The 27,864-nt window shown below is 42.6% G+C and overlaps 1 protein-coding gene across 2 annotated transcripts in view; it reads left to right on the top strand.

Annotated features, from left to right (window-relative positions):
* Nucleotides 1–1,658: 1,658 nt before the first annotated feature.
* Nucleotides 1,659–27,864, top strand: part of C1H11orf65 (chromosome 1 C11orf65 homolog) — a 30,127-nt gene continuing 3,921 nt past the window's right edge. The window contains exons 1-8 of one of the 2 annotated variants that reach the window (XM_037889669.2): nucleotides 1,659–1,725; nucleotides 8,071–8,149; nucleotides 9,337–9,429; nucleotides 11,152–11,205; nucleotides 13,719–13,922; nucleotides 17,481–17,614; nucleotides 25,938–26,108; nucleotides 26,358–26,413. In XM_037889669.2, coding sequence (XP_037745597.1) covers nucleotides 8,081–8,149; nucleotides 9,337–9,429; nucleotides 11,152–11,205; nucleotides 13,719–13,922; nucleotides 17,481–17,614; nucleotides 25,938–26,108; nucleotides 26,358–26,413 — 781 coding nt within the window. In that variant the 5' untranslated portion in view covers nucleotides 1,659–1,725; nucleotides 8,071–8,080. The remainder of the gene's footprint in view (nucleotides 1,726–8,070; nucleotides 8,150–9,336; nucleotides 9,430–11,151; nucleotides 11,206–13,718; nucleotides 13,923–17,480; nucleotides 17,615–25,937; nucleotides 26,109–26,357; nucleotides 26,414–27,864) is intronic. The other variant, XM_037889670.2, reaches the window with a different exon arrangement.

Below are 27,864 nucleotides of genomic sequence, written 5' to 3'. Positions count from 1 at the left end.
CTCACTCTCCTGCTGGTAATAGCTCATCCAAAGTGACCACTCTCCCTACAATGTGCATGATAATCAAGGTGGGCCATTTCCAGCACAAATCCAGGTTTTCTCACCCCCACCCCACCCCCCCCACACAAACTCACTCTCCTGCTGGCAATAGCTCATCCAAACTGACCACTCTCCCCACACTGTGCATGACAATCAAGGTGGGCCACTTCCAGCATAAATCCAAGTTTAACCAGAACGTCTGGGGGGGGGGGGGTAGGAAAAAACAAGGGGAAATAGGCTACCTTGCATAATGACTTAGCCACTCCCAGTCTCTATTTAAGCCTAAATTAATAGTATCCAATTTGCAAATGAATTCCAATTCAGCAGTTTCTCGCTGGAGTCTGGATTTGAAGTTTTTTTGTTGTAAGATAGCGACCTTCATGTCTGTGATTGCGTGACCAGAGAGACTGAAGTGTTCTCCGACTGGTTTATGAATGTTATAATTCTTGACATCTGATTTGTGTCCATTTATTCTTTTACGTAGAGACTGTCCAGTTTGACCAATGTACATCGCAGAGGGGCACTGCTGGCACATGATGGCATATATCACATTGGTTAGTCATTTTTGTATTCCAGGTGAATTCCCTTTGGTTCAGGACTGCTCTTCAAGAAGGCGCACTAATACAGGCTAAGAAATGTCTTCTCTGCCAGTGGCGCCATTATATTCCAGATAATAGAGTCTGTATCTGCCCTGTCACTCCCCCATCCCTGTTCCTTTCCTACAGTATTTTAAATCAGGGGTATACAGTACAATCTGTGGTCCAATCCTGACAGGTGCACAATGCCCACACATCTCAATGTGCTGAGGGCATCTAGCTCCTTACAGAAGGGGGCCCTCATTTGTGGAGGGCAGGAGCGAGGTGAGCTTCCTTTGGGGCTGGTGAAACACTTCCCTCTGAGGGAAAATGGGGGCAGTTCTGCTCCTGTCTTGACCTGGAACAGCAGTCCCAACCCTGGAAAGATCTCAACTTCCTCAGTTCCCCAGAGCCCTTGGCTCCCATTCTGCACCCCAGCCAGAAGGAAACTTCTGGACTCCCCTGGATCTCCCCCTCCTCAGCCCCAGCCGAAGACACCTCCCTCAGACCCTCCCCTCCCCACCCTCCAGCAGGAGACACCTCCCCGAACCCCTCCCCTTCAGCCTCCAGCCAAGAGACACCTCCCCCGGACACCCCCACCCCCCAGCTCCCAGCCGGGAGACACCTCCCCGGACCCCCCCCTCAGCCCCCAGCCAGGAGACACCTCCCCGGACCCTCCTCAGCCGGGAGACACCTCCCCCGGACCCCGCCCTCAGCCCCCCGCCGGGAGACACCTCCCCCGGACACCCCCCCACCCCAGCCAGGAGACACCTCCCCCGGACACCCCCCCGCAGCCCCCAGCCGGGAGACACCTCCCCCGGACACCCCCAGGCCCCGCCCCGGAGACACCTCTCACAGACCCCCCCGAGCCGGGAGACACCTCCCCGGTCCCGGTCCCGGTCCCCTCCCCAGTCGGGAGACTCCTCCCCCGGACACCCTCCCGCCCTTAGCCCCCAGACACTTCCCCTGCTCTGGACCTTCCTCCCCTCCCTCCTCTCACCTATAAGCCCCGCCCCCTCAGTCCCCTCCCCTAGGCTGTGGGTTACTATAGCAACGGGAGGCGCAGCCGCCACCAGCCGAGCCGACCTGCCGCTGCGGGGCCCGGTACCCGGTGAGGTGCGCGGAGGGGAGGGAGGGTAGGCGCGCAGGGCTTCCCCCCACCCCCGCCTGTCGCGAGCAGTTCACCCAGGAGGGGAGCGGGGAAAATCACCTCCTGGCCCCGACCCCCGCCCGCTCCGGGGCCCCTCCTGCTCCCAGAGTTTCCCTGTTTCCTTTCCAGTCATTTCCTGGCTCCTCTCCTCAGCTCCAGACGCCGCGAGGCGTCCCGCTAACTCCGGGGCCTCTTTTATTTAGGTGCCTTTATTCTTTTTTCTAAAGCCATCAATTGTCGGGTTTTTTTAGTCCCTGCCCGCCCCCCCGGCCCCAAAGACAACTGCTTCAAAGGCTCTTTTCCTGTTTAAATAAAAATGTGCATATGTGTTGGAGGGAAACAAATTTGGATAATGCACACATTTAGTTTTCAAAATTCCCCAAAATTATTGTAAAGAAAACATAAGAACGGCCATACTGGGTCAGACCAAAGGTCCATCCAGACCAGTGTCCTGTCTTCCGACTGTGGCCAGTGCCAGGTGCCCCAGAGGGCATGAACAGAACAGGTAATCATCACGTGATCCATCCCCATCGCCCATTCCCAGCTTCTGGCAAACAGAGGCTAGGGACACCATCCCTGCCCATCCTGGCCAATAATCATTGCTCCACCTATCCTCCATGAACTTATCTAGTTGTTGTTGTTTTTAACCCTGTTATAGTCTTGGCCTTCACAACATCCTCTGGCACAGAGTTCCACAGACTGTGTGTTGTGTGAAGAAATACTTCCTTTTGTTTGTTTTAAACCTGCTGCCTATTAATTTCATTGGGTTACCCCTGGTTCTTGTATTTTGAGAAGGAATAAATAACACTTCCTTATTTACTTTCTCCACACCAGTCATGGTTTTCTAGACCTCAATCATATCCGCCCCTTAGTCTTCTCTTTTCCAAGCTGAAAAGTCCCAGTCTTATTAATCTCTCCTCGTTTGGAAGCTGTTCCATACCCCTAATCATTTTTTAAAAATGCGAGAAACAATGATCGCAAAGTTATTAAAATCGCCCATACAGTTTCCTGTCAAACATGGTAATTTTCTGTGGGGAATAAGGCTGCTATTTCTGCTGTTGCGTCCCACCCACTTTTAGCTAAGAACTAAAGCAGAGACCTTTTTAGCTCGGTTGCTCTGTACCTCCTCCTCAAAGACAAAATCTATGGTAACATGGATTGCACAGATGTACAACACCTTCAAAGGCTATTTGTATTATTCAACCTTTTTATGGCCAGAAGAACACAGCTGCTTTAATGGAAACATGCAAACTAACTGTAATCACTGTGAAGTCAGCATTTAAAAATGTAGAATAAAGTGAGTAGTTCAGCATGATACAGAGTATGACAGGTGTAGAAATGGAATCTAGTTTAAACTCAGGGAAGACGCTCATGCAGTTTGGCTAATGAGAACTCTAGCAGCAATTTAGAAGCCAGATTTTTATTTCTTAGAGATTGGAGGCAATATCCTTATATTTTGTAAATTTAAGCTCTGTACACTTTATAATCCATGAAAGATTATCACTTTCAAATCCAAATTTATGCTTGCAGAACTTGGCATATATTTTACTGACTTGCATGACTTGTGTTGAAAAATCAGAATGGATCTTTTCAAATGCATTGTAAATCAAAATGCAATAGTGTCTTAGGGGAAATTACACCCAAAATATACAGTACTACAAAATTTAAAGACATCCCTGAAATTAAACTTCAAAGATGTACTGAAATTCCTCACTTTAAAAGATATTACATGTTTTGATGCCAGTTCTTCAAGGTGTTGCGTACCTTCAATTCCACTGAAATCAATGAGTTGAAGGCAATCAGTACGGTCCAGGAGTTATTCAGCACCATTTGTGAGAGTGCTCTTTGCTTGGTCTTTTATTTTTGTCATTTGATGACAGATTATTATTGCACCAAATCAACTTTTCCAGAGGCAGCACTTCCTTTTACTGACGGACATAAGTTTTGATCTGTATAATTAGGTTGAGATAAGATAAATTGACTTGGTAATGTCAATTGGAATTTGCATTTAAGCATTGTGTTTGCTTTCCCTATTGCATGGTCCTAAGGCCTTGTCTACACTGCCACTTTACAGCGCTGCAACTTTCTCACTCAGTGTAGGTGCCCAGGCCCTGTCTCATGCCTAAACTCCACTGCAATTCCCTCATGTATCTCAGCTGCAGGGCCCAATCTGTCAGGCAGTCACAGAGCATGCCTGATCCCACATAAAATGGGGGTGGGGAAGGGGAAAGCATATCCTCCATTATAACTTTTAGTCTAATGGGTAGGGTACTTACACAGGATGTGGGAAATCGTGGTTCAGGCCCCTCTGACTGATAAGAAAGGATTTGAATGAAGGTTTCCCACCTCACAGATGAGTGCCTTAACCACTGGACTATAGTTATTTTTGCTCTCTTTCTGGCTAAGTGCATATTTAATTATTTTTATCCAGTGGAACACCTTAGAGAGAAACCCACTTCAGAATATCCCAGAGCCCAGTGGTTATGGTACTCACCTCAGAGGTGAGAAAACCATCTTCAAATCCCTTCTCTGCATGTGGAGGAGGGAATTGAACCAGGGTCTCCCACATCCTGGGTGAGTTCCCCAGCCACTGAATTAAAAGTTATAAGGGAGTCTTTCTCCTTCACGCATCACCACATGGCCATTTTCCATGGAATTGGGTTTTCCACTGCTGTTCTGGCAAGAGATAGCTTTGGTGCCTGTCACGGGAGAGGGTTCGTGGCTATAGATCCCAAATGGGATCCAGCCTGGACTGTTTGGCACGTAACTCCAGGAGAGAGTCGGGGCTTAGAACACTAGCTATTCATTAGCTTAGGCAGCTCCTTGTCTAGTGTGCTGGCTTTGTGGATCCCATTGTTAGGTGCTTATCTCTGCTCATGCATTTTATAAGGAGCCTACGCACTTAAGTCAGAGTCTCTGGCATCCACTGGATGGCTAGGTGCTTAAAAGTTAGGTGTTGCAATGCCAAAGTCCCTTTGTGGATTTTGGCCTTGGCCCCTAATAGCACCTAGAATCCAAGAGCAGATGAGGTACTAAAGTCAGTCCTAAATTGTGAGCCTTTAGGGCAGAGGATGAGACACATCTTTGATCATGAGGGCAAGAATCACTTGGCCATCCCTTCAAGCTTCTTCCCAAGTCTATTAGAATCACCTCTATTTTGTTCAGACTGACTTTCAGTTAAATTGCTGCCATGCATATTCCAGCCAGGATCAGGCACTGACAAAGCACCCACATTGCATCACCTGAGTTAGCTGAAATTACAAAAGTGAGCTGAATTTCATCCTTACACTGACAGCACTGCAGCCCAAGTCATCTCATAGTTCCCCACAGTGATATCTTACACCAACCTTGAAAAAAGAGGCATCAAGGTAGAGCTTTACAGAACCCCACATGAAAGAACCATCAGAGCACTCATTTGAGGGAAGCTGGTACTTTACTTATTACTTCTTTTGTTCTATTCTTTTAGGTATATAGGTCCAACTGACATGATGCAATTAGACACATGTTCTCCCATAACCTCTAAAACCTCAGGAAGTTAAACTGGCTACAACTCCTCTAGTGAGAGCACTGTCAGCAGAATTGCACAGTCCAACTTATTACAGTAAAGAGCTTTCAAAGGTGTGATGCTAAAGTTCAAAGCATGGTGATGCTAAAGATGAAGCAAATTTTCTTGTCTTCCACCATTGCTTCTGCATTCTTCATCTTTAGCATCACAATGCCATACAACTTTGAAAACTCTTTATTATAATCATTGGACTGAGTGCAATTGTGCTGACAGTACTCTAACCTGTTGGCCATACATTTCTACTCCTGACAGTCATCAATAAACCAAGTTTACCTATGAGGATCATGAAGAAAGAGAAGATGCTTAAGAATCATCATATAAATAGTTCAGGAAAAAATATCATAATGTCCTACCAGCCATTAGACAAATTGAGTCACCAGCTGCAGAGCATAGAGAATTCTGCCCTGATGATGACACTGTCTGAAAAAGGTGTAATTTCCACCCTGCTGTCACCACACATTACCAAAGACAAGATCCACATTATGCCCTGCTCTATGCATGACACCTGAAATTACCTGACAAAATACACATTTAGGATTTTGTGTTTCTCCTGCTATAGTGGCTGATATTACATCCAAAGCAGTGTGAGGAATACTTTTTTGATATTACATCCAAAGCAATGTCAAGGTCACATAGATGCCGACGCCATGGGTGCTCCGAGGCTGGAGCCAAGCTCCCCTCACCCACCGTCCCACCTCCTCCTCCTCCACTGAGCGCACTGTGTCCATGCTTCTCTGCCTACCTCCCAGCGCTTCCCGCCCTCCCAGTGCTTTAGCACACTCCGTAATGTGTGGGAGGAGCGGGAATGTAGTGTGCTCAGGGAAAGAGGCAGAGCCGGGGTGAGGATTTGGGGAAGGAGTTGGAATATTGGCAGGCAGGGTGCAGAGTTGAGGCAGGGACTTTGGGGAAGGGGTTGGAATGGGGGTGGGTCCTCATGGAAGGGATGGAGGGGGGGCAGAGAGGGGGTTGAGCACCCACGGGAAACAGGGGAATTCAGCCCCTATGGTGGGTCAGGCAGACAAAGAAAATGTAATGCAGGAAGGAGAACACAGGGGCAGGCATTTGGAAGGAGAAGAGAATTTTTGACTACAGGACCAGTCAAAGCTGAGAAACTGGCTGTAGGAGAGAGAGACTCTGGGCCAGGAGCAGATTTACCATGAAAGAAACCATGTGGTGGCATGGGGCCCCCAATAGGGGCCCCCCAAAATGCAGGACAAATCTCATCTGACAAACTGCCCCTGAGTCCCGGACGGTGGTGCAGCAGGGCTCAGGCAGGTAGGCTGCCTGCATGCCGTGGCCAGTGGCTCCACACTGCTCCCGGAAGCGGACAGCTGCTGGCATATCTCTGTGTGACCCTGGCAGCGGTGGGGGGAGGCTCTGCACGCTGCCCCAGCTCCAGGCGGCACACGGAAACCCATTTCCCCCAAGAGGCACGCAGAGATGTGCCAACAGCATGAAGGCAGCTCCCTGCCCACTCTGCCTCCCTCCCTCCAATAGCCTCCGGGCTGCCCAAGAAGCAGCTGATGCCGCTGGCCCCAGGGGCTGCCGGAGCAACAGTGGTCCCAGAGCAGCAGCGGTCCCAGGGGCCACCCTGGAGGCCATCGGAGCAGCAGCCCCCGGGGGCCTCGGAGAGCAGTCAGCCCCTGCCACCAGAGCAGCGGAATCCCAGGGTTCCCCAGAGCAGTGGTACTCCGGGCTCCAAGAGCTACTAAGTTTTAGTCGGGGTATTTATAGTAAAAGTCATGGACAGGTCACAAGCCATGAATTTTTGTTTATTGCCCGTGACCTGTCCATGACTTTTACTATAAATACCCATGAAGATATCTTAGTCTTACATATGAGAGAATGAGATCTACTCGTTCTAAAATCTACTAGTTCTACTAGTTCTAAAATCTTAAAGATGATAAGAAACAACCAGTTCAATTCACTATCTACAGTTAATAATTCCATTATTTAATAAATTAGATAGTTTTAATTGCAAAACATATTTTGATAAATGTAGCACATTTTTAATATAATTTGAATTTCCATCCAAATAGAGCTTGCCACAAATCACAAGTTAAAAAAATATCATCTAGTAAATAAGAAATGTATCATTCACCATTTTCTACATAATAAAAAATGTAAAAATTAAGACTCTGTATAAATATATGTTTAGCTCTATAATTGCTTAAATTAATGGAGATAAATATAGCATATTGTCCTGGTGAGCAAAAAGAAGCACCAAATTTAGTGTAAAGGCCATATTTAGTTGCAAATCCAACCAATGATAATCACCCTTTCTTCAGGTTTCCTGCTTGCTGATTTAAATCATGATTAAAATCAGTTATTTAAATCACTTTGATTTCAAGCAGTACACCCATGCTGAATGCAATTGTGCATGGCCATCTTTGAAAAGCAGGTATTGTTTTTTGTCTGTATCTGTATTTCACAGTTACTTATCCAAATTCTATGAATTATTTAATTTTGTAATTTCTACCTAAGATTACAGGTCTAGAGGGGATATAACTTAGAGAAACTAGTTATTGATGAGTAACCTATTTTTTCTCCATCTTAATTCAAGTCTTAAAAGCTAATGTGGGTGAGGTAACACAGCTACAACAACACTTTTAAAAGACACATTTTTTTAAAAGTGTTTTTTACCAGATACTTACTTTAAACTGGTTATAAAAGAAAAAGGCCGTGAAAATAGCAACTGAGGCAATATTGAATAGTTGTGAACAATAGCCTTATTGTTTTAGGCATTTGTAAATGCCAATGGAAGAAGACAAACGGAACCATGCTGCAAGAGTCATTCAGAGGTGCTGGAAAAGATGTATTGTGAGTGTGAAGCACTATTTTATGTTTAATCATTTTTTTAATCCTTAAACACTTAAGTAACAATTTTGATATTTTTCTCCTCTATAAACCAAAATGGTGATGAAAAGTTTGCCAGGAGCAGGAACTCCAGTGGTGTGAATCCCCCTTCCAGTACAGCTGTCCCCACACATAGGGCTGATGCTGGCCATAAAACTTAATAGAGAGTTAACGATCCACAGAAGCCTGCATATACAGTATATTACAAATTATATGTAATTTTATATTGTCAAAAGCAGGTAGAATTCCATAGCTGCCACAAGAAAAAAAAATCACATCACATTACCAAAGGGTGGTGGTGTATTAATATAGGTGGAATGTGTGGGCTTCCTTCAGGGGTGTTTTGGTCTTTTTATTCTGTGTTCTGCACAGTCTACAGTAGCGCATAACATGCAGTGAGGCACTGATTACAATAGCTTTAGGAACAGAGGGACAGCCCTCATCAGGAGGGTGGGTGACTACTGTATTACTGGGGAAAGTTGCCATTTAAAGAGTTATAAGTTGTTAATGATGGGATGATGGTAAAGAGAAGCAAAGGAGGAAGTTGGACAGAAATGGGAAGTATAAAAGGCACTTAGATACCACGGTGATAACCTAGTTCACAGAGAAAGAAATGGACAGACTTTTAAAAAGTTATTGTAAAGATAATCCCCTAAATCCAAAGCTGAGGAATAAAAGGTGGTGTCGTTGGGAGTCTTACCAAAGAGATCTTTTCAAAGGTAACTATGGTAAATTAGGAGATTTAGATGCTCTCCTTTAAAATTTCCCCTAGTATATGGCAGCAATTCCGTGCTTTTAATTTGTATCTATATGCATTTCTTTCTCTGAAAGCTCTCTCACTTTTAACTCACTCTGACTTAATACCAAAATAAACAATATAAATTTAGTTTTTCAAATATGTACTTTGTTACACACATTTGACTGAATTCAGCAGTGCTGTAACACTATTAACTTCACTCTTAAGGGCTGGGATGAGTACACCAGGCACAAGTTTAACTCTGTGAGGCCATTTGATGGATTGTGCCCCACACTGTCCTAAATTCTGTGTGATTTGGCATGGGGAAACCCTGAATAGTGTCATAACTATGTTCAAAATCTGGAAAAACTCCAGGGACAATAGTTTTTCTTGGTATATTTATACTTCTCTACAGAATGTCCGAGTCTTTCGATACTACAAAGAACTGATAGGCTTTAGAGGAGTTGGGGACCCTCATCTTCTGATGAAATGCATTGACCCTAGAGAGGTGAGCGCTGTATTTACTGATGTATTTTCATTGCTATATCTGTGTACATGTTACACACATACTGTACAATATAGTTCAGGGTGTTAGTGTTTTAATTTTAGTTTGTCTCAGTGTCGTTTATTTCGGGCATAGTATTGGGAGACAAGGATCATTACAGCATTATAAATCAAATACAGTTTTTGACTGTTCCATCATTTGAATTCCAAGATTTACTGATGTAGGATACTTTGTGGATTGAACACAACCGAAACTATGTGCCAGAAAAGAAATATATAGTAGTTACAAAAGAAAGTATCAGTAAATAACAAAAGTAAAAGCATATCCAAGCTAGAATTAGAGGGAAAAAGGAAAGGAGAAGGCTGAGCCCATAGAAGTCAGTTGTTTTCTAGGAATTGAGGACACCAACTCATTTCATGTAGAGAGGCCATTTAATAGCTAACAGATGGTAAAAGACATTTCGGGTCCAATCTGACTCATACTGTTTCAGGCCAAGCCTTGATTATTTTCAGAGCATGTTGTAAAAATCATCTTTCTACAAAAACCTTTGTGCAATAAATTGCCCCAAGGAATTAGTCACATATGAAATGCTGACTGGATAAAAACAGTGGCCCATCTAGACCAGTATCTAATGCTTGAGTGGATGTGCAAAAAAAACGTGCAGTAGGCAGTTATAGAAAAACCCAACCCTCAGGAAAGTTTCTTCCTCTCCCTCAATAGCTAGAGGCTGACTTGTGGTCAGATGTCTGAGAGTTTTTTTTCGCTTCCAGAACTCTTGCTTACTTTAAAAAAAATATTTATTGTTGTCACTCCGAATATTCGCATTATCCATATAAATGCCTTATTCCTCCTTGGAAGAAATACTAAAACAAGAACAAAAGTGAAAGACAAAATCTGCTCCCTCACCCTAAAAAAACAATTAAACAAAAAACAGTAATATAATGAAGAAGCGAGGAAGAGAGTCAATTATAGACAAAAAGAAAAGGAGTACTTGTAGCACCTTAGAGACTAACCAATTTATTTGAGCATGAGCTTTCGTGAGCTACAGCTCACTTCACCTGCTGAGTGGGGTGGGAGGAGGTATTGTTTCATGGTCTCTGTGTATATAATGTCTTCTGCAGTTTCCACAGTATGCATCCGATGAAGTGAGCTGTAGCTCACAAAAGCTCATGATCAAATAAATTGGTTAGTCTCTAAGGTGCCACAAGTACTCCTTTTCTTTTTGCGAATACAGACTAACACGGCTGTTACTCTGAAACCTGTCAATTATAGACATCACTCTGTGAACCCTACTTATTGTTTCTTGTCCTCAGATGCTATGGTGATGGATATCTTAAGTACATATGGAGAAAATTTAATGAAAGCCATTGCTCTCCCACCTTCACTTGTTTGCTTCTTGCATGCCACAGTATGATGTCCACACCATACTGCAGAGAGCAGAATGAGGCCCATTATTCTGCCTTTTAAACTTTTTACATACTTCAATTTATAGATGAAAGTCTTTTTCATCTAGAAAACATGGCACTTCCATAAGAATAAAATATCAACCTATTTATATTGTTTGCATCCCTATTAATATGATATTGGACTTATGTCAGAGAAGAATCTAAACACATCTTTATGTATGACAAACAAAGTTATTTAACTGTCCATTACTGTATCTTTCTGTCTTGATTTCTCAGGACTATGGAAGCTTTGTGGATTAATGTCTTTTTCTTCTTGCAGGCAGAGTTACTAGATGCTGCAGCAGGTGTTTATATCCGATTCAGACTAGGTGGTGTAAGTAGCGTTTTAAAGAATATTGAAATATTGACATTCATTCTATATCTAGGTAACCACAACTTAATGGACTTATATTAATTGTATTCTAACAAACTAGCAAGGTTAGTATTTTTTAACCAGGGTTCCTGAAATTAGCCTCCTAAATCCATTCTTAAGCACCTGACTAAATGATCTGAATTTTCAGTTGGATTTGTGGGTGCTCTCGCTGCTATGGAGGTGCAGGGGTGCCGTCCTGGCCTTATTGATGTCAAGGGGAGTTTTTCCAGTGGTTTCAATGGGACCAGAATTTCACCCCAAGACTTTATTTAAGTGACTTAATTGAAAATTTTGACCCAAGAGTCTGCTTAGATTTTGGCTTTAAGTATTTGCCTATTGGTATTATACAGCTGAACAGTCACTCTGGAATAGCACAAGCCCTGTGTAAGAGTCTCCTGCTTTCAAAATATCTAATACAGGATTGTAAATCTATTGCTACAGCACTTGAAATAGCTGGAGAGAAGCTAATTTATTGCTAGGTTTTAGAGTAGTGAAGTGAGCTGTAGCTCACGAAAGCTTATGCTCAAATAAATTGGTTAGTCTCTAAGGTGCCACAAGTACTCCTTTTCTTTTTGTGATTTATTGCTAACATTCTTCCCTGCTGTCTGGCTAACAATTTCTAGTAAATTGTATTTGGCAGACTTCTACCCTGTAATTATTTGGTTTCTGCTCCTGACCTACTCTTCCCTGGCTAATACCAACTTATGAATAATACAACATTAGTAAACCTCACCTTGATGACATATGATATTAATAAAACAGTTTGCTCTCTGGTGGAAGGCACAGTGTAGAGCTCAAGGTCCTGAGCTGATTTATTACTTACAGGATTATCCAGTTCAGTGAAAGTAAACATGGAGGTGGATGAAGTTTTTAGATTGGAATTATGGAGCCAACATATTCTTTTCTTTACTTACCAAACATTGGCACCATGACAAAATATAAATTTGAAAAATGGTTATTTTAATCAGAACTGTCCTAACATTTTAAGCTGTAGTATTTGCAATATATTTACAAGACAGTCCAACATGACCTTATATTTCTAGGTTTCCATCTCTCATGCTAGAGACACATACACGATTATCTTGCATCATAACATTTTCCATCTAAAAAGTAATATTAGCACAGGGAGAGAATGTATGCTTCAATTACCTATTACTCCTCTTTAAAAGTTCTTTAACTCCCTCACAGGTTGTCAGTCTTTCTCCATCCCCTCCATGTCAGTCTTCACAATGGGCATTCAGGAGTTCTAGGAAGAAAAATCATGGGTTAGACAGAATTTTTCCCTTTCTCATCTATTTACTACTAAGAGATTTAGACTATGGAAACAAGGCTGCTAATCTATATACTTCAACTGAGAACATACCAGATGGACCAGGACTTGTCAATGAAATTACAGCACCTCTGACTGAGAGAGTGGGTTGCTTGAAACCAAACCAACAAAAAAACCCTCTCAGTTCTTTAAAATCTATTTAGCCATCCACACAGCAAAATTAGTTTCACTGCAGAAATTATTACAGGTTATAATCTAATTTATTAATGTATTTTCTCATCTTTAGATCATCAGTAAGGTCCATTACGTAAAAGTATTAATTTGCATGTACCTAGCACCTTTTATCTGAGGTTACCAAATTGCTTTTCAGACTAACTAATCCTCAGAATAGGCATCTGAGAGAGAGGTAAATTATTATCTCTATTTTACAGACAGGAAAACTGATTAAAAGAAAGGTTATATGACTTATTAAATTCACACAAAGAGTTTGCAGTATATCTGGAAGTAAAACCCACAAATACAGATTCACAGTCCCTGTTATAGCTACTGTGCACGCTTAACTTTTCATTTAAAAATATTTTTTCTCTTCCCAATAAACTTCCCTCATTCAGTTCAGAAAAATAAACATTATAAGAGAAACAATAAATGCCCATAAATGTTGTGTATGCTTGTGACAACACACCAAAGACCTTGCACTCACTTAGAGTCAATGGAAAAACTCCCACTGATTTTACTGAGTTGAGGACTGGATCTTTAATTTCACTCAGAATTGTAATCAGCCAATCAAATCTAATTTCAGCCTATCCTGTATGGTGTTAAGCTATTCTGAAATGGGTAAAGGAACAGTTTCATGGCTTTTGTAAACCCATTTATGTCAACAGGGTTAGACAAGGTATTGATCTGACCATTTTTTAAAAAGTAGGAACATTTGTTTATAACAGGTTTCAGAGTAACAGCCGTGTTAGTCTGTATTCGCAAAAAGAAAAGGAGTACTTGTGGCACTTTAGAGACTAACCAATTTATTTGAGCATAAGCTTTCGTGAGCTACAGCGCATCCGATGAAGTGAGCTGTAGCTCACGAAAGCTTATGCTCAAATAAATTGGTTAGTCTCTAAGGTGCCACAAGTACTCCTTTTCTTTTTGTTTATAACAGACACTGTCACTAACTGGATCTCTCACTTTCAAGTGTGATATTTCTTTACAGACTAAATATCCTCCAAGTATATATTACAAAATATTCACTCATAGACCCATCGTGGATATGTGTGCTAATAGCCCTAAAGATTATACAAAGCCAGCATACAAACAGCTGCTGCCAGAGGCTATTCATGGAAAGATTTGGAAAGATGACCGCAATGGCTGGTACAAGCGTGTGGAGAATAATGGTTGGAGACTTCTTTCGATCAGAGTAAGCAAAGAATAGCATTTAAATTTTTTCTTTTAAAATGTTAACTTCTTTTTCTTACATAACCTACACATTATAGAGATTTAATTTCACTCACTATATGGATCACTTCATAATGTATGGGATCTTTATTTCCATTTGAAATAATGACCTATGGCAATAGTCAGTCCCTGTGAGATGTTATAATACTATCATCATCATTTATTTATAACATGTTCCTCATCACCAGGTCACTGAACAACATAATAAATAGAATATGATTGAATTACCATAAGTACCGTACTATAAGATCTTGTGCTGGGTATGAAATAAACCTGTTGATTAAAATACAATATAATACTTAAATATTAAAATACAATTTCATACTTCTCCATATTAAGGTATAATTTTGTTTGGATTAAAAATCTGTGAGAGGAGTCAATGTACTTTTCTCTAATACAATGTATAGCTTGAAATATAAAACATATTGAAATTATGTTATGTTAAAATTATGTCTTCTTAAATTCTTTTGGAAATAATTGGTAATATTTTTAAAGGTGAAAGGTTTGTACAAACATAACACAGAGTAATTACAGAATTTAATTAGTTATTCAGGGAATCATTTGCACCCCAAGAATGACTATGAAAAGAAAACTCCATTTCAAGTATCAATCATGAGATGATTTAGGGCTGGATTACTTGGTATCTGAAGGTTTGTGGAGGTAAAGGCAGGTCTAAGCCACCTTTCTGTCTTCCCTGTCCTGAGTCTGAGCTTGCAAGTTAGAGCAACCACAGGGCTGCACTAATGAACAGAATTCTTTTTTGGATATGATACACAGCATTACAACATTTAAATAATTTCTAATACACTGCATAATGACATGAAACATTCAATGTGACATCATCATATGTCTTCTCTAATCCTATTATTCTAACTTACTCCACTTCTCCACACCTTTAGCTCATCCTGTCCAGCCGCCTCTTCCAAGCAGACATTTTGACGAGGTTGTTGAAGACAGTATACCAGTCTCCTCATTTCCGTCTGTTCCTCCTTTTTTATTTACCAATCACTTTTCCCACTTCCTAAGCGCCTGAACCCATATAACATTAGACCAGTGGGTCTTAAGCGTGGTGGATTGAGGGTATGCCATCCAATTTACTTCAACCCTCCACCTCCATCCTTTCCCTCTTCAGGGACCACTCTCGCAAGATTGCCCTTCAGTGGGAGGTTCAATCTCTTCTTCAGACAGGGCCATAGAGGAAGTACTGTTGGACCTCAGAGGACAAGGCTTTTATTCCCATTATTCCCTGATCCCCAAGTCAAAGGAGGCCTCAGGCTCATCTTAGATGTAAGAGAGTTGAACAAATTGCAGAAGAAAATAAAATTCCGCCTGGTTACCCCCGTGACAATTATCCTTTCCCTGGAATAATGAGACTGGTATGATGCCCTCGACTTGAGGGATGCTTACTTCCATAGCACAATATGTCCCAACCATAGAAAGTTTCTCAGGTTTGGGGTGAATGGTTGACAATATCAGTTCACAGTATGTCTGTTCCGCCTGGCAGCTGCTCCTGAGGTATTCACAAAGTGCATGACAATGGTAGCAGGTCATCTTCAAAAATTAGGTGTCCATATGTTCTCATACCTGGATGATTGGTTGATCAGAGGTCAATCAGAATCTCAGGTCCTCTCCAGCATATCCACTGCTCTATCCATATTCAGTGCTCTGGAGCTCTTAGGGAGCAGAGAAAAATCAATACTGAGGCCTGTACAGACAATAGAATTCATTGGAGCAGTCCTCGACTCCACAAATCAGGTTTGAAACCATTCAGAACCTAGTACTTCAAATGAAAGCTTACCGCTCACAACAGCATGCAGGTTCCTCAGCCTGTTAGGTCACATGGCAGCATGTATCTATGTAGTGCAATACACCAGACTGCGACTCAGGATACTACAGACATAGCTAGCATCATTATTTGCCCCAAATTGTCACCACTTGGATAAGGTGGGTCAAGTGCCAGAGCTAGTCCTGTTGTCTCTGGATTGGTGGACAGACCCTCTAAAAGTTTGTGTGGGCATTCCCTTCCTTCCCACACTGCCAACACTCACTCTAGTCATGCACGCATCATCTCTAGGTTTGGGGGCTCATATTGGATCCCTGAAGACTCAAGGACTCTGGTCATCTCAGGACCTAGAGGCTCACATAAATGTCAGGGAGTTAAAAGCAGTACGTCTATCCTGCTCAACCTTCCTCCCCTACATATGGGGGGAAGGTATGTATAATATGACAGACAATTCAGTGACTATATTTTATATAAACAATCAAGGAGGGGCATGGTCAACCCAGCTCTGCAAGGAGGCAGTTCCCCTCTGGGTCTTCTGTATAACCAACTCGATTCACCTCAAAACTGTTTCCCTTCCAGGGAAGCAGAACACACTGGCAGATCAGCTGAGCAGATCTTTACCAAGCAATACAAGTGGAATTGACATGTGCAGTCACTCGAAGAAGAAACGGTTACCTACCTTTCTATAACAGTTGTTCTTTGAGCTGTGTGGCACATGTCTATTCCATGAGCCATCCACCTTCCCCTCTATATCAGAGTACATCCAGTATGAAGGAACCGAGGGAGGTCAGGAGCAGCTCCGCCCTCTTACATCAGCGTGCAGTCTTGCACAGCAACAGGAGGGCATTTGAGCCACCCCAATGGGTACTGCTGCGGGGGAAAAATTTCCAACATTTGTGCACGAGGTGTGCACACACCTACAGTGGAAAGGACATATGCAACACATCTTGAAGAACAACAGTTACGGAAATATAGGTAACCTTTTCCTTCCATAATAAGACAACTTTGCATATACATAGCGACACCTTTCACCCAAAGATCTCCAAGTACTTTACAAAAGTGGGCAAATGTTACTATCTCTATTTTACAAATGAGGAAACTGAGGGGCAAAGAAGTTAAGTGACTTGCATAGGTCACAGAGAGTCAGTGGTGGTGTAGGGAATAGGAATCAAACTTCTGACTCACGTTCTCTTATTCTAGGCATAAAACCATGCTGCTTACTTCCACCCTCTTCCCTATTACATCTATCCCTATGCCTTTTCCTTTAAGCCTGTCTGGTGGTAGCCTCTGAGTAATAGTTCTGGAGCTTCTCAGAGAAACCTAATCTGTGTTTGGCCATTATTTGTGTGATTATTATATTACTTCGCAGTATGTTATCCATGAGATTTTTCTCTCCACTATATTAAACAGATTATCAGCAATTAAAGAATCAGCACTCTTTTTATGCAAAAATTTACTAAGGCAAGGCACAATTACCATTGAATTAATGTTTGGAAGAGAAAGTATACTCCTTGCATGTTTAACCTTGTGTCTCTCAAGTTACCGATAAGATAATGTATCTTATGCTGAACAGATAAGCAAAACAGGCAAGTGGTAAGTCTTTAATTATTCTCAATGTAAAGGACCAATCATGGGGTTTATAAATGAGAAGACATGGCAAGGGGTGTAGTGGGGAAGAAAATCAGTAATGGTGTTTTTGTGAAACTAGTCCAAACAATACATCACATTTGCCAGTAGTTTTGGAGGACCATAGATCCTATAACTGCTGAGGACAACACAAAGGAAAAGGAATTCCATTACTCTAAGCTGAAGAGGAAACAAGACATTGACCAGAGAAGAAAAAGGAGAAAAATTGAATGGATGACAAAAATGTGAGTTGATGCAATTTTCAGACTTATGTTTCTGGGCATGATTAGAGTGGTATTCTGGTCATGGGTCTTTTCAGAAATCATTAGCTTTCATGGCTAAATTATCTTAAAACACCATGTAACTGTGTTATAAGTAATGAAGTTGTATATCACTACCAAGTCCTGTTGAACTTCCAAATGGAGCTAGTTCCATTTGGGGCAGCAGGATATTGCCTCTTCTATATCTGAGACTGGATAGCTCCTGCAGGAGCTATTATTTTATTGGCTAGATCCCTCTGCAGCTATGCAGTGGCGGCTGTGGAGGCAATGCAGAAGGAGGTGATGTGACCTTGGGCTGTACTATCTCCCATGTGGATTTCCGCATAAATATCTGGGAGCATAGAGAAAGACAGCATCACAGAGGGTGATAGTTCTTCCCAGTTCTATTCAGAAAAGAGGAACTCCACATATAGGCAGCTTCCTCTTCTGCTTGTAGATCACTGCCCCCATCATCTCTAGAATATAGCACCTCCTGCCCCCAGGAATTTTCATCTTATTTCCCAGAGAAGATCACCCATATCTGGAATGGCTGTATAAGCCACCAGGAGCAAGCTGAGAACAAGATCAGAAACATAACATCTTCATTCTAAGACACCAACCTATACATACAAACAATAGTCATTGAATCACTGAGTGCAAGCAGGGTCACCATCTGTGACAAGGACAACTGCTGTTGCTATATGGTAGGTTTGTATGGAATACCAGAGAGCATTCCTAACCGAGATTGCCAATACTTCATTTAATAAGAGAAATCTACCATGCAGCCTAAGAAGGGCAATAGTCTAACCGGAACCAAAAAAACATTGCTCAACACTCAAGACCTTGCAGCTATGGCCAGCGTCTAGCCTCCTTTTCTAAGCAAACTAATTAAGAAACTAGCAAAACACAGTCTCCAGTGGGTCCTATCAATTGCCAGAATCCTGGATCCATCTCAGTCAGGCTTCAGACCAGGACACAATACAGACACATCACTTGTTGCTCTATTAATGACATTCTTTGGGCCATAGATAAGGGAAGATCATCCATGGTCATCCTGTTGGACCTCTCTGACATTTGTTACTGCTGATCACTAAACTCTCTAGTCCAGCCTCTAAGAATGTGCAGGGTTGGAAGGTCACACCCTGAAATAACTCAGGTCCTTCCTTTTAGACCAAACCAATAGCTACTTATGGGCAATTGTTTATCCACCTCCAAGGTCCTGACCAGTGGAATCCCACAAAATCTCCCCTATATGATTTAACCTCTATATTGAACCATGTTAAATAGGTAGGAAGGCAGATAGAGCAATCGTCTCTAATGCTAACACAATGGAAGAAAAGTTGTGGCTCTCAAGCCAAATAGATATCAACATTTTTATAACCCCTGCTTGAGTAGGTCAAATTTTATAGTCTATTTTCTGAAGAGAGAAAACAAATTATTCCTTGGCATTAACCGTTGTTTCAGGATCAGGTGGGCATGTGTAAAAAGTACACAATTGCAATCCCAAGTGCCTCCATCACCAAACAGGCATACCACTGGATGTCATTTAACTGGACATTCATTTTATTTTAAAGATTACTACAAAATTAATTTATTAGAAAAAATATAGCATCCAGAGGTATGAGTTTTAAATGGGAACATATTCACAGATTCTAAGGGTCAGAGAAATCTCTATGATCAGCTCCACTAGCTTGACTTCCTCCATAACATAGGCCATAGATTTATACAAGCCCTTATTTGTTTTTTCGAGAGGGATAACAGTATTGTGCTGCACATCACCAGTTCCAAACACATTAGCTTAACACGGATTCATCAGAATTAAGCTCAGATACGTCTATATTGTAATGCAGTACCCACCTCATCACATCTAAGGCCTTGTCTATACTATGAAATTAGGTCTAATTTATAGAAGTTGGTTTTGTACAAAGCGTTTTTATACAGTCGATTGTGTCCCCCCCACACACAAATGCTCTAAGTGCATGTAGTCGGCTGTGTCCACAGTACCGAGGCAACCGTCGACTTCCGGAGTGTTGCACTGTGGATAGCACAGTTCCCGCAGTCTCTGCCACCCATTTGAATTCTGGGTAGAAATCCCAATGCCTGATGGGGCTAAAACATTGTCGCGGGTGGTTCTGTGTACATATCGTCAGGCCTTCCCTCCCTCCCTCCGTGAAAGCAATGGCAGACAATCGTTTTGTGCCTTTTTTCCTGGGTTACCCGTGCAGACGCCATACCATGGCAAGCATGGAGCCCGCTCAGCTCACTGTCACCGTATGTCTCCTGGGTGCTGGCAGACGCGGTACTGCATTGCTACACAGCAGCAGTTTATTGCCTTTTGGCAGCAGACAGTGCAGTATAACTGGTAGTCGATGTAGTCCAGGGTGCTCTTTTAACCGACCTCGATGAGGTCAGGGGCGCCTGGGCAAACATGGGAGTGACTCAGCCAGGTCATTTCCCTTTTAAGTTTCTTCTCATGGTGATTCAGTCCTACCAGCAGTGCACTTTTAATCAGCACCCAGGAGATGATGATGGCCAGCAGTCATACTGCACCGTCTTCTGCCGAGCACCCAGGAGATGACGATGGCTAGCGGTCGTACTGCACAGTCTGCTGCCAGCAAGATGTATAAAGATAGATGAAGTGGATCAAAACAAGAAATAGACCAGATTTGTTTTGTATTCATTTTCTCCACCCTCCCTCCGTGAAATCAACGGCCTGCTAAACCCAGTTTTGAGTTCTATCCTTGAGGTTTTGAGTTCTATCCTTGAGGGGGCCATTCTGTTTCTCGTAAGGCCACCCCCTTTGTTGATTTTAATTCCCTGTAAGCCAACCCTGTAAGCCATGTGGTCAGTCGCCCCTCCCTCCGTCAGAGCAACAGCAAACAATCGTTTTGCACCCTTTTCCCTGGGTTGCCCGAGCAGGAGCAGACACCATAGCACAGCAAGCATGGAGCCCGTTCAGCTCACCGCAGCAATTATGACCATTGTAAACACCTCGCATATTATCGTGCAGTGTATGCAGAACCAGCACCTGAAAAACCAGGCGAAGAGGCGACGGCAGTGCGGTGATGAGGACATGAACACACTTTTCTCTAAAACTGCGTTCCCCCGCAATTTGGAGATCATGGTGTTAATGGGGCGGGCTTATGCCATGAAACGCTGATTCTGGGCCCGGGAAACAAGCACAGAGTGGTGGGACCACATACTGTTGCAGGTCTGGGATGATTCCCAGTGGCTCCGAAACTTTCGCATGCGTAAGAGCACTTTCATGGAACTTTGTGACTTGCATTCCCCTGCCCTGAAGCGCAAGAATACCAAGATGAGAGCAGCCCTCACAGTTCACAAGCAAGTGGCAATAGCCCTGTGGAAGCTTGCAACGCCAGACAGCTACCGGTCAATCGGTAATCCATTTGGAGTGGGCAAATCTACTATGGGGGTTGCTGTGATGCAAGTAGCCAATGCAATCATTGAGCTGCTGCTATCAAAAGTAGTGACTCTGGGAAATGTGCAGGTCATAGTGGACGGCTTTGCTGCAATGGTATTCCCTAACTGTGGTGGGGCTATAGACAGAATGCATATCCCTGTTTTGGGACCGGACCACCAGGGCAGCCAGTACATAAACCGCAAGGGGTACTTTTCAATGGTGCTGCAAGAACTGGTGGATCACAAGGGACGTTTCACCAACATCAACGTGGGATGGCCGGGAAAGGTTCATGACGCTCGCGTCTTCAGGAACTCTCGTCTGTTTAAACGGCTGCAGGAAGGGATTTACTTCCCAGACCAGAAAATAACTGTTGGGGATGTTGAAATGCCTATAGTTATCCTTGGGGACCCAGCCTGCGCCTTAATGCCCTGGCTTATGAAGACGTACACAGGCACACTGGACAGTAGTAAGGAGCTGTTCAACTAGAGGCTGAGCAAGTGCAGAATGGTGGTAGAGTGTGCATTTGGATGTTTAAAGGGTCGCTGGCGCAGTTTACTGACTCGCTCAGACCTCAGCGAAACCAATATTCCCATTGTTATTGTTGCTTGCTGTGTGCTCCACAATCTCTGTGGAGTAAGGGGGAGACGTTTATGGTGGGATGGGAGGTTGATGCAAATCGTCTGGCCACTGAATATGCGCAGCCAGACACCAGGGCGGTTAGAAGAGCACAGCAGGAAGCAGTGCGCATCAGAGAAGCTTTGAAAACCAGTTTCGTGACTGGCCAGGGTACTATGTGACACTTCTGTTTGTTTCTCCTTGATGAAAACCCACCCCCTTCGTTGCCTCTAAATTCACTGTAAGCCACCCGCCCTCCCCCGTTCGATCACAGCTTGCTTGCAAAGGAAATAAAGTCACTATCATTTAAAAAACATGTATTCTTTATTAATTGATTATAAAAATAGGGAGATAACTCACAAGGTAGCCTGGGTGGGGTGTGGGAGGAGGGTAGGAGGGAAGGAAAAGGCCACTTTAAAACTTGTTGAATGCCAGCCTTCTGTTGCTTGGGCTGTCCACTGGGGTGGAGTGGTTGGGTGCCCGGAGCCTCCCACCCCGCGTTCTTGGGCATCTGGGTGAGGAGGCTATGGAACTTGGGGAGGATGGAGGGTGGTTAAGCAGGGGCTGCAGCAGCAGTCTGTGATGTTGCTGCCATTCATGAACCTCCACCAGATACCAGAGCATGTCCATTTGATCCCGCAGTAGCCCCAGCGTTGCCTCATGCCTCCTCTGATCTTCCTGCCGCCACCTCTCCTCATGTTCATCGGCCACTGTCCTGTACTCTGCTGTTGTGTCCTTCCACACATTCTGCTGAGCTTTGTCAGTGCCGGATGACTGCATGAGCTCAGAGAACATGTCATCGTGCATGCGTTTTTTTCGCTGCCTTATCTGAGATAGCCTTTGGGACAGAGGAGGGAGGCTTGAAACATTTGCAGCTGCTGGAGGAAAAAAAGGGAGTGAAGTATTTAAAAAGATACATTTTACAGAACAATGGCTATACTCTTTCATGGTGAACAACACTATTCACATTACATAGCACATGTGATTTTGGTACAAGGTCGCATTTTGCATCTTATATTGAGTGCCTGTGGCTTTGGTGTTAGAGATCACACACGCAGGGCCGGGCAACAGAATTCGGCGTGCAGGCGGCCATGGTAAGCCATAGTCTTTCGGCTTCTGCAACCTTCATAACAGCAGCCCCCTCCTTTCCCATGCCAAGCAAAGCCCGTTGAGTTGGCCATTTAGTGCTGCAGTTTTCCTGTTAATGTGCAGCAGCAGAAACCAAACTAACCCCCTCCCCCCATCCAATTTTCTGGGATGATCGCTTTTCCCCTCCCCCAACCTCCTGGCTGATATCAGGAAAGATCCCTGCTAGCCAAAAGTGAACAGCTCAGTGCCAATGCCCGCCCTCCCCGCGGCTAACTGTGGGGAGGATTCCTTTTCAGCCACAGGCAAACAGCCCAGTAGGAATGGGCACCTCTGAATGTCCCCTTAATTAAATTCCCCTGTTTCAACCAGGTTACCATGAACAATATCACTCTCCTGAGGATAACAGAGAGATAAAGAAGGGATGTTGCTTGAATGCCAGCAAACACCGGGACCATATGCTGCCAGGCTTTGTCACGCAATGATACCAGATTACTTGCTACTAGCATGGCATGGTAAAGTGTTCTACCATGGAGGACAGAATAAAGCTGCTCTCCCCAGAAACCTTCTGCAAAGGCTTTTAGAATACCTCCAGGAGAGCTTCATGGAGATGTCCCTGGAGGATTTCCGCTCCATCCCCAGACACGTTAACGGACTTTTCCAGTAGCAGCACTGGCCACGAATGCATCCCAAGTCCTCAGGGCTACTTAGTCATTAAAAAATGCTTGCTTTTATAACATGTATTATATTTAAAGAGGTACACTCACCAGAGGTCCCTTCTCCGGCTTCGTTGGGTTGGGAAGGTATTTCAGTCAGGGTGATAAAAAGATCCTGGCTGTCGGGGAGAACGGTGTGCTCTGTGCTCTCCCCAAGCTTGTCCCCCTCCTCCTCATCTTCCCCATCTGCAAAATCCTCAGCCATGGCGGGGAATATCCCATCATCGGAGTCCACGGACAGAAGTGGGGTAGTGGTGGCGGCCCCCCCTAGAATTGCATGCAGCTCAGCATAGAAGCGGCATGTCTGCGGCTCTGTCCCAGAGCGTCTGTTTGATTCTTTGGTTTTCTGGTATGCTTGTCTGAGCTCCTTAAGTTTTACGCGGCACTGTGTTGTGTCCCTGATGTAGCCTCTGTCCCTCATGGCCTCTGAGATTTTTTGAAATGTTTTGGCATTTCGTTTTTTGGAATGTAGTTCTGATAGCACGGATTCCTCTCCCCATACAGCGATCAGATCCTGTACCTCCCGTTCGGTCCATGCTGGAGCTCCTTTTTGATTCTGGGATTGCATGGTCACCTGTGCTGATGAGCTCTGCATGGTCGCCTGTGCTGATGAGCTCGCCTGGCCAAACAGGAAATGAGGTTCAAAAGTTCCCAGGGCTTTTCCTGTACAGCTGGCCAGTGCATCCAAGTTCAGATTGCTGTCCAGAGTGGTCACAACTGTGCACTGTGGAATAGCTCCAGGAGGCCAATACCTTCGAATTGCGTCCACACTAACCCTAATTCGAAATGGCGATGTCGATTTCAGCGCTAATTCCCTTGTTGAGGAGGAGTACAGAAATCGGTTTTAAGAGCCCTTTATGTCGAAAAAATGGCTTTGTTGTGTGGATGCATGCAGGGTTAATTTGGATTTAACGCTGCTAAATCTGGCATAACCTCATAGTGTAGATCAGGCCTAACATAATGCTACCCTCACTTTGAGGAGGAGAACACGACTCCACTTTCACCAGAGTTTCAGCAGCACAACACAACAAGCTGCTGTAACGGGAATGTTAAAGTTCCTCTTACCCCAGCCAAAGAAACAAGATAAGAAATTGATCCCAAATTACAGTCTATGAAGCAGGAGATTATTTCTGGGTGTCACAGGGTCACCGTAATGAGCTTTTAAAAAATAATGAGCTAAATCCTTCATTCCTTACTCAGGCAAAACGTCTCTTGGAGAGACAAGGCGGGGGAAGTGATCTCTTTTATTGGACCAACTTCTGTTGGTCAGAGAGACATGTTTTCGAGCTTACACAGAGCTCTTCTTCAGGTCTATTGAAGTCAATGGGAATTTGCCAGAGAAAGGAATAAGCCCACAGAGATAGAAGAAAGAAATACAGCTCTATTTTGAAAATTGTTGAAGTTCAGCTTTTGTCCCGTTCTGACCTGAGATATAATTCAAACAACATTCTTATATGTAAAAGGCAAGGGGACACACAATTGTTTTTGTAGTATAATTTTTAAAGTTACTTCCATTTATGTAGTATCATAACATTACTCACCACAAAGAGCTTGCAAATCATTTCAAAGTGTGATGCCCAAAGAATTTCAATAAGCCTAAAATAGTTGGATTGTTTGTGGTGTTTAACAATGTTTTCTTTAACAACAAAAATCAGTTTTTCCTTGTGGTTTCTTTCTCCCTATATTACTGGGAGATGGGGCAGGCATAAAGAATGATGATTCTTGTCAGAGGAAGAGGCAAGTTGGCCCATGTGGTTCTTGCAAGTATCCTCCTTCCTAAACAAAGGGGAATAATTTCCCAAAGACAAGAACTCAGAATATAAAGCATAAATGGGATACTCAGGTTTTCTTCTACTCATATATTCTAGGCTACTACTAGATTATCCTTCTCATAGGCATAGTTCTGACATAATTAATGTACGGGGTCAAGACAGGTGCTTTAAAATGGTAGGGAAATATTTATAAAAGTAGCTTCTCCTAGGAGTTAGGTCATTTTTTGACCCTCTCATGTGCCTGAAATGAAGATCTCTGTTTCAGTTGTATATCCAGTGTACAAATTGTTGTGTATGGTGTGGTGTACTGTTTAAAAAACCCAGAACTCACTCTATATGGTGGTTGAGAAGGTGATGCCTACATAATTGTTATATCATTTTGTAAAATGCTTTGAGAATCATTTGGGATAAAAACTCTAATATAGTTGATATTAAAATGATAAAAGAAAAAAATAGTAGAATCTATATTTAAATTGTGTACACACATACTTGATTCTCTTCCCCTCCTTACTATGTCACCATTAAATCACAATTAATAATGACTAAGGTACACAATATTTCAGTTCACAGAACACCCATGTTATCCTTAGTTGGTTCTGCTAGAATAAGACAATATGTTGGGATATAGTGCCCCTTACCGTCAGAAAATATAACTGTTCCAAGCAACCTGCAATAACAAATTCTTGTTTCACTATTAGGTATCATGCAAGAAGCTTGCGGGTCAAAACAGAGGACCCTACCACTACAATCTTAATTCAGAGAAGTGCAGAAGGCATCGTCAATGCTATTGAGAAAGGAGGAACAGACAATGTAATGGAATGGGAAGTGGATGAACTGTTGCAATGGACAAATGCACTTAACTTTGAAGAGTAAGTATGTGGTTTTTTTTGTTTGTTTTCTTTCCCCTCTGAAGGACTTTATGATAGAGCCCTGATGATCCCCAGCTTCTCCCATTTTAAATCTTCTCCCTCCATTATTCTCTATTGTGGCCTTGATCTTCTTGGAAATGTTTTAGCTTCCAAAAAGTTAACTTTCCCAAAATAATAAAATTGTGTTTAATTTTCAGGATTTTATTAATTGTACCTTAAACTGAATGTGTGTTTACTTAATGTGCTTAGATATATTAGCCAGTGGAAAGAAATTGCAACAAGCAACTCATCAGCTAACTACCAGGGTAAGTGGTGCCAACTATAGCTGTGGTAAATGGCTTCAAATACAATTTTGCTCTCAAAAATTACTTTAAAAATTGCAGCTATGTTCCATGTTTATTGTGTCAATTATTTTTTTCCATATCCACTATCTTTAGCTTCCAGGCAAAAATATTCTTTCTAATTCCCAATCATGCAAACTCACCAAGAAATCAGTATATTTATCAGTATCATCAAGATCTGGTAATCTTTGTTATGAATATCAAAAGTGTAAGTCATTTTTAACCTAATACTTGAAAAGGAAAATGGAATGTAGAATTCCAGAAAATATTTGCCTCTTCAAAGTCAAATCCTTTTTATTAAACTCAACTGTAACCAATTATGATTTACACATTTGCTTCTACAATCTGATTTGTTAATATTTCTCCAAACATCAGTATTGCTCATCTTTGAGAAAACAAACAAGTTCTGATCTCTCTAGTCTTTTTTAAATTGAATTTCTGCATCATCTTTATTAGTAATGCATGCGTCTTTTTACAATCAGGTTTTATATGCAGTAATTTAGTTTCTCTTTTTTTACATGTTTTTTCTCTGCTATTAGCAGGCCAGTAAACCTAAAATTAGACCTACCAGATATGTTGGTTCACAGGCATGTTATTTATTTGTATTATAGTAGTGCCTGGGATTTCCCAATTGTGGACCAGAACCCAACTGTGCTAGGCACTGTACAAACACAGAACAAAAAAGACAGGCTCTGGCCCGAATACCTTACTATCCAAGTAAGGCCTGGTTTTAAATATGCAAGAGCTATGCGTTCCAAGTTTTCCAGTGAGGAAGATTCTTGTATACTCCATCTATCCATTTGAAAGACTCAAGGGACTACTCTACTATTTTAAACTAAAAATACACAAAACAGAATCTCGTGGGATGATGTACTAAGATTTATTTTAATTTGTTATTGTGGCTTATTGCTGATATGTGACTCCATCACTAATGTATGTAATGCACTTGCACCCAGTATATTTTAGGACTAAATAAACCATATTCTTGGCTGTAGTTGTTAGGTGGGAGTTGACAACCAGACAAAGGCGTGTCTGTGTTCTGTATGGGCTTAGGTATCACAGTGTGTGTGGTACTTGGGCTATATCCATACTTAACACTTCCAGTACAAGGGATTTTACAAGTATCACAAAAGTTGATCAGCAGCTTGTCTGGAATAAAGGAATGAACTTTGCAAAAAAGTGCATCTCTCAGATTATTCCATAGTAATATTCACCCTAACGTATGAAAAAAATTTGCAGAGCACCTTATAAAAGTAAAGCATTTTCCACAAAGCCAGGGGATGTTAAAACATTTTCATGACACACTAACTGGGTTATGTTTAGAACTGGCATACCCAGTTCCAAAATAATCAATTATTTTTAAACAGGGGTGTGTCACATGTGGCAGCCAACCTTAAAAAATAAATGATTTATTT

The sequence above is a fragment of the Chelonia mydas genome, chromosome 1 (assembly GCF_015237465.2).
Source record: "Chelonia mydas isolate rCheMyd1 chromosome 1, rCheMyd1.pri.v2, whole genome shotgun sequence".
NCBI lineage: Eukaryota > Metazoa > Chordata > Testudines > Cheloniidae > Chelonia > Chelonia mydas.
This window is presented reverse-complemented; position numbering and strand designations above follow the sequence as displayed.